Source organism: Myotis brandtii, unplaced genomic scaffold (assembly GCF_000412655.1).
Source record: "Myotis brandtii unplaced genomic scaffold, ASM41265v1 scaffold1289, whole genome shotgun sequence".
NCBI lineage: Eukaryota > Metazoa > Chordata > Mammalia > Chiroptera > Vespertilionidae > Myotis > Myotis brandtii.
The window spans coordinates 449,678-457,640 of NW_005354543.1; the positions used below are offsets into that span (position 1 = coordinate 449,678).

Sequence of the window (7,963 nt, forward strand, 5' to 3'; positions counted from 1 at the left end):
TACAACCCGACAACCTCCAGGGGACACTCACGGAGCAGACTTGGTGGACACTCAAGCACTACATCAGCAAGTTCAGTTACAGAGGCTTTGGCCCCAGCACTGCTGCTTCTCTTCTGAAGTTGCAGTTGGTCCTCACAGTGAATCTGCCTGGGGGTTGATCCCTTCCGTAATGTGCCAACAACAATCAAGGCTCCAGGACAGCAGGACAGAAAACACAACCCACACACAGCACAGGCCTGGAGCGCCTCGCTGGAGTAACTCGGGAGGGCGTGCCACTGGGCCCTACAGAACGCCTACTTGAGTCACGCTACCAAGTCCAGCAGATGGCGCAGCTCTACCTAATACGTACACAGAGACAAACACAAAGACCCGGCCAAGTGAGAAGACAAAAGAGGGGTCCCAAATGCAAAAAAAAGGGAAATCTCCAGAAGAAGAAATGGAGGCAAGCATACCAGATACAGAGTTCAAAGCAATGGTTATAATGATACTCAAGAAACATCATGAAAACTTCAATAGCATAAAAAAGAACAAGGAAACCATTAAACATGAGTCAGAAATAAAGGATCCACTAATGAAATAAATTTAAATATTGCAAGGATTCTAAAGTAGAGTAGATGAATGCCCAATTCCGTTTGGCTCAATGGATAGAGCATCCACCTGAGGAATGAAGGATCTTGGGTCCGATTCCAGTCAAGGGCATGTACCTCGGTTGCAGGCTTGAACCCCGGCCCTGGTCAGCTTATATGGGAGGCAACCAGTCGATGTGTCTCTCTCACAACAGTGTATCTCTTTCTGTCTCCCCCCTACCCTTGCACTCTCTCTAAAAATCAATGGAACAATATCCTTGGGTAAGGATTAACAAAAATAAATAAAAAAATAAAGTAGAATAGATGAAATAGAGAATGAAATCAAGGTTTGGTATATAAGGAAGCATATTAAAATCCAACCAGAACATCAAAAAGATAAAATAATTTTTTTTTAAATGAGGCAAGAGCATCTACCTATGAACCAAGAGGTCACGGTTCGATTCCCCTTCAGGGCACATACCTGGGTTGCAGGCTCAATCCACACAGTGGGCTGTGCAAGAGGCAACTGATCAATAATTCTCTCTCATCACTGATGTTTCCATCTCTCCCTCTGTCTCCCTTTCTCTCTTAAATAAAAAAAATGTTAAATGTGCAAGATAAGAATAGAATTTTTCTCCCCAAAATTGTGAATAATAAATACATGTACTAGTGGAAAAGAATTCTCTTATAATAACTGTACATTATAACTGTAATTGTGCCTCCATGAACAGCAAACATTTTGCATTATGACATATGTTACAGGGAAGGAAAAATTCATAGGAAATGAATTGAAAACATTTCAAAATATCAGTATAATTTTAATAAAGAAGCAATTTGGGGTCCTGGCCTGGTAGCTCAGTTGGTTAGAGCATCGTCCCAATACAACAAGGTTGCAGTTTCAATCCTTGGTCAGGGCACAAATATATTGAAGCAACGAATGCATTAATAAGTAAAACAACAAAAATCAATGTCTCTCTCTCTCTCTTCCCCTTCCTCTTACTCTCTAATAAAAATTAATACAAAAAACATTTTTAAAAATATATATATTTTATTTTTTACAGAGAGAAAGGGAGAGGGATAGAAACTTAGAAACATCGATCACCTGCCTCCTGCACACTCTCTACTGGGAATGTGCCCGCAACCGAAGTACATGCCCTTGACCGAAATCGAAGCTGGGACCCTTGAGTCCGCAGGCTGACGCTCTATCCACTGAGCCAAATCGGCTAGCCGTGGTGGGCAAACTGCGGCTCGTGAGCCACATGAGGCTCTTTGGCCCCTTGAGTGTGGCTCTTCCTAAGCCTTAGGAGTACCCTAATAAAGTTAATAACAATGTACCTACCTATGTAGTTTAAGTTTAGAAATTTGGCTCTCAAAAGAAATTTCAATCATTGTACTGTTGATATTTGGCTCTGTTGACTAATGAGTTTGCCAACCACTAGAGGCAATAAAAAAAAATTTAATTGAGAGAAATTTTTATCATTATTGCTGCTACGCCTACACAAAGTATACAGGTGTAATCAATCCTAAAGTTAAAAAAAAAAGAAAACAAAACAAAAATGAAAAAAACTGCCTTATATATATATAAAAAAAGAACCATAAGAAATTTATAAAATGAGCAGAGAATGACTGATGTTTAAAATAAAATAAACATTTCAAATCTAAGTAAATAAATTAAATAAAATAAACATTTCAGCCCTGGCCAGGTAGCTCAGTTGTTGAGAGCATAGTTGCAGTATGCCAAGGTTGCCAAGATTGTGTGTTCTATCTGCAATCAGGGCACATGTAAGAATCGACCAATAAATGCTTAAATAAGCGGGATAAAAAATTGATATTTATCTCTTTCCCCCTCCCTCTCTCCACCCCCCCCCCTTTACTGTTCTATTTCTCTTAAATCAATACAAAACAAATGAAAACTTAAACTAAATATTTCAGGTTAAGTATAACATGATTAAGAGATATACTGAAGAAAGACATTGAAAAACATCATCATTGCTTTTTCCTAATATATAGATATTCCACTCATCTATGCAATCATTGGTAACTCCTTTTGTTTGTTGTTCTTGTTAATCCTCACTAGAGGATAATTTTTCCTTCTTTTTTTAGAGAGAGAGTGGAAAGGAAGGAGGGAGAAAATGGGGAGGGGAGAGGGGGAGAGAGAGAGCGCGCAATGTGAGAGAAACACTTCATTGACTGCCTTCCCCAAATCCCAACCCGAGCTGGGGATAGAACCTTCAACCCAGTTACATGTCCCTGACAAGGAAAAGAACCCTCCACCCTTGGGTGGGCGGACTTAACTCTAACCTGAAGCATACCAGCCAGGGCAACATTGGTTGTTTCTTGAATTCATCCTGACCAGATCAAATCCACAACCTTGGCAGACAGAGATAACGCTCTAACCAACTTATTACGCCAGCAATAGCCCACATGTTCTTTCATTTGCTCAGAAAAGATGACAAGGACTTGCTTAGAGACTGCAAGAATTACCAGTATTTCTTTTTAGACTAGAGGCCTGGTGCACAAAATTCGTGAAATGGTGGGGTCCCTAGGCCTGGCTGGCAATCAGAGCCAATAAGGTTCCCTGCTTCCCCGCCTCCTCCATCCCTCATCGCCCGTGTGCCACCACCAGGTGGTTCGCCACCAAACGGAGCCTGCAGACCAGGGGAAGGAGAGGTGGAGGGGCCCAGGAGGTTGGCCCTGAGGGAGACAGCCCTCAGCCTCCCTAGGTATGGGGCTGTGTACACTGCAACCCATCCCCCTCCCAGGTTCCCCATCCCAGCCCAGGGGGCCTGCTGGCCAGAGGGAGGGACCAGGAGGTTGGCCAACAGGCCCCATCAGCGATCCGGACCTGCGGGCTAGGGGCAGCTCCTGTGTTGAGTGCCTGTCCCCTGGTAGTCAGTGCGCGTCATAGCGACTGGTTGTTCGGTTGTTCCATCGTAAAGGTAGTTTAGGTTTTTATATGTGTAGATGGAACATGAGTTTTGATAGAGATTCTCCTATTTCCAATCCAGTTTGTCCACTGAAAATTTGAATATTCTAGAAAATTGTTTTCCAAAATACTGTTTTCTCACAGAACCTTAGTCTAGGCAACAAGTAAAATTTTCAAACACTGAGTTCCTGATTCACATAACAGTCTTTCTTTTCTAAACCATAAAACCCCTATTTGTTCCCTAAGAGCAAGAATCAGAAAGTCTACCCTAGAAAGCAGAAGCCTCCTAAAGATGTTAAAATAAAGGAAAAAATACCCTGCAGGTGAATCAACAACTCGGGGAGGAAGTCATCCTTACCCACAGAGATCAGGTTGCTGTAGTTCTCCGACATCACATCCAGGTACAATTTCCGCTGAGCTGGGTCCAGGCATTCCCACTCCTCCTGAGAGAAATCTATGGCCACATCCCTGAAGGTCAACGGTCCCTGAAAGAAAAGACAGGTTTACCAAGAGGTCACCAGAACAGTTCATAATGTCACCCAACATGAAAACAGTGTTAGGAGATAAAGAAAAAAATGAAGGGAAAAAAAGAAACAAACAAAAAAGAAAACCGTGTGAGGAGAAGAGGTTTTGACCAAGGGGAATATCCTGAATCACCCAATAAGATCACTTTGCCCAGTAACATTCTCTGGTATGTTTTCGAACACTAACAAATGAACATGACACATGTCCCAAAATCCATGGTACAGATTTTACTTTTCAGGAAAATAAACTGTAAAATTAGGGCATCGACACGGGCATATGGGTTTCTGAGGGCTGTGTTTGCATCGTTCAGGGTCCGTGGTGTGTATTCCTCAGCTGGAGATGTCATGCTCAGTTGGAAGCATAATTACGGCCTGAAGTGTAACACAGTCAACCACGACTGCACTTTTCTAAAAATACAGATTCTGATCCAGGTTCTCAGATGGGGCCTGTGTTTCCACGTGTGTAACAAGCTCACTTTTCACTTGTGATGCCAATGTTTATGGTCCATTTGTCATACTTCTGAATAAACAGAAGAGAAAACACAGGAAAAAATTCATACATAACTTTTAAGTGAAAGTAGTTTTCAATGGATTTTATAGTTCTCATGGAACAGGACACATAGGAACCACAATCCTATTTGAAATTTTACTATGAGTATTCTTAGAACAAGAATTTCTAAGAATTTGTGAAACACATAATTAAAGTTACCAGTAAACCTTCAATTTTATTTCAAACTCAATCTACAATTAAAAAACAAACACAGGTCAATACCCATAAAAAAAACCTCATGAATATTCACAGCTGTTTCTGTAACTGAGAAGAAGAATAAAGACAGGTTAAGCAAGTAAGAAAATATAGCTCCAACGATGTTAACATTTTATGTAGGGACACACACTTATGAGAACTTACCTACAATATAAAATGGATAGAAAAAAAGAATTGTCATGTCAATGAAATCAAGGTTATTTTGTGATTCCATAAATTTCATGAACCTCTTTGTGAATGATACCCTTTGTGTATTATAAACACAATAAGGAGATGAACTCACATAATGATAGAAAAAATGGTAGACCTACTGTTTCTGAGTCGCTAATGTATTTGGAAATATTTATGTGTCATTAGTGGAGAGCTACAATCCTAGAAATTTACCTGAACTGGAGATACATTAATAATGTGATTCTTGTAAACTTTCTAGAAAATATAAAAAGTGATTATGTCGAGTATATCCATGAATGAGTGTAGAATATTATAAAAATTTACAGCAAGAATGCCTCATTGGTTGAAGCTCCCATGTCAAAAGACAGTGATCTGTAGGAAATAAAAGTAGGGCTTTTATTTTTCTAAGCAAGTAGAAGCTAAGACGAAGAGGGGGGCTTCTGGATGGTCTATGCACATCTCTCAATAAATTCTACGATTAGGGGAGCATCTCAGCCAAGGGAATATCAGGTGAACTGGAACAATGGATAGCAAGTGACTGAGGCACAGGAAAGGACATGTCATAGCAAAAATACATAAATAAGCAAGTCATTATGTGAAAATGGTCATAAATGAACATTATCTTTTGCAAGTGTCAATCCATGTGTACCTCTCATGTTCTGTAAAGATTTAAATAGCAAGTCTTTCTTACTAATCTAGTGAGCAAGTCTCTTCTCTTTACTCTTTGGTTCAGAACTTGCTGAGCTATTCTGAGCAGTAAGATGTGCATTTTCTTACCCCTATTCCAGAGCTGATGTTCCAGCCACTTGAACCTAAAAGCTACATTTCCCTTCTTCACCGATACCCGAGCCTCTGGGCCCATCCCAGTAAGGATGTTAGACATGGCTGCCTTCCAAGGTTGATTCGTCAGAGGGGGATGTTTTCAGTAAGTGAAAGTCATCAATTAAAGGTGGGAAATCTTCCTGACCTGGTGAAGCCTGCATAACATGAATGCAGAGAAGGCTCTGGGCAAAAGAAAAAACTATATACACTGCTGACCTTGATTATCACAAGAAAACCGGTAATTAAATAAGTAAAGGAAAAGAGCATGAATAGCACCAACATCAGAAGGGGCAGGTTCTAAATCCACAGATGTCAGAGGAAAAGGAAACATAGCTTGTGACCCAGGACACATCTTTTACCTGAGAAGCAGCCATTTGGTCCTGGTCCTGATCAGGGTGTGGGTTGTTTTCTCAGGCGAGGATATGTTGAGGAGTCACAGAATGTGCCTTCAAAGACGTCAGCACGGCGTCTCGATCACCTCACCCTCAGTCAAAAGGACCTGGAAATGAAGAAAAGGCCATGCCTGCCTGTCCTTGGTCACAGGAGAGAGTGAGGAACAATGAGCTCCTACATGGAGACCACACTGGGAATTTTTGAGTGTGTGTCTTCATGTGTCTCTCCTCCCAAAACATCCACAAACATCCCAAAACATCCACAAACTCCTACAGAAATGAGAACGTGAGCTTCTGTCCTGACCTTCAAAAACTGAACAGAGCACCCCCTTACCTCCCCTGAACAAAGCCTGCTCCCCACTCTCACAAAGGCATCCTGCACCCCTCCTACTAATCCCTGTCCTCACCTTCCATCACCTGGAGGCCCTCAGTAACCAAGGATGCCCCACCCAGAAAAGCTGTCCAACTCTATGGGGGAGAGTGCCCCTGAGGGCATTTCTTTAAGCTCCTCCAGGGATCTGAGAAGACCCAGAGGATTTATGTCAGGATGTTCTTAAATAATAAATTGTCAGACATAGAAAAAGTAAATCCATTGAAGAAACACACACACAAAACACCACAACAAAAAACCTAAGGTTTCTAATATTCCTTGAAAAAGAACCAGGTGGTGAAAAACACAGGTCACCTCCTCATAGCCAACCCAGGAAATGGGGACCCATGACCAACAGACAAGTCTCTCCCCTCTGAGTGAATAAGGGTTGCATTTGGAAGCAAATCACTATAAAATCCCAAAGCCTTATAAAGTGGAGATTTGTCATTCTCATTCAAGTCTGTATAACTAAGACAATTCAGCTGTTAAATATATAAAGCCATGGTTAGGAGGCATGATTTACTGGCTGAGTTTGGACCTATGAACCAGGAGGTCATGGTTAGATTCCTAGTCAGGGCATGTGGCCAGAGTGCAGGTTTGATCCCTAATGGAGGGGGTGGGGGTGAGGGTGGGGGCAGGAGGCAGCTGATCAATGATTGCCTTTACTCATTGATGTTTTTTCTGTTTTGTTTTTTAATTGATTTTTAGAGACGAAGGAAGAGGGAGAGTATTGCGGTAAAGTGGAATGAAAAGTTAACTAGAAGAGGACGTTCAGCCAGGAAAAGGCGGGAGCCTGCAAGCAGGCCACGTCAGAACAAAGTCTTGCAAGCAAGACTTATTGTTCAGAGGCAGGACTTTCCTTGAGGTGATAAATAGTCCATGAGGGCATGGAAAGCCAGGGAGGGTGCACTGCTGCAGGTGGAAAGAGTCTTTGTATAACATAGGAAATTAATAGTGTAATGTATAACTTAGCTTTGATGATTTCATGAGCATGCTTGTTAACCATTGTCACTTGCTGTACTCCATTGTTGTTTGCTGTGCTCACCCCCAATAAAAGCCAGAAGGCATCAGAAGGTCTTTGCTACACGCCTGAGCGAGTGGTAGCCCTCTGCTCTACTTCATCCTACACGCCAAGCTTGCCTCAGTGTCTCCGTTCACAAAGAACATCAATAAACATCGATGAGAGAGAAACATCGATCAGCTACCTCCTGCACAAGTACATGCCTTTGACCGGAATCGAACCCGGGGAGCCCACAACCTGGGCATGTGCCCCTGACCAGAATCAAACCGGGGACCCTTCAGCTCATAGGCTGATGCTCTATCCACTGAGCCAAACTGGCCAGGGCTCATTGATGTTTTTAATTCTCTCTCCCTTTCCTTGCCTCTTGGTAATCAATAGTAATATCTTTAAATATATATGTATATG

The 7,963-nt window shown here is 41.9% G+C and overlaps 1 protein-coding gene and 1 pseudogene across 1 annotated transcript in view; both read right to left on the reverse strand.

The window, feature by feature from the left end:
* Positions 1-7,963, reverse strand: part of LOC102252255 (zinc finger protein 420-like) — a 254,464-nt gene that overhangs the window by 215,472 nt on the left and 31,029 nt on the right. The window contains exon 5 of the mRNA XM_014534314.1: positions 3,851-3,977. Within this exon, the coding sequence (XP_014389800.1) occupies positions 3,851-3,977 (127 nt within the window). The remainder of the gene's footprint in view (positions 1-3,850; positions 3,978-7,963) is intronic.
* LOC102250485 overlaps positions 1-7,963 on the reverse strand; it is a 297,308-nt pseudogene that overhangs the window by 193,686 nt on the left and 95,659 nt on the right.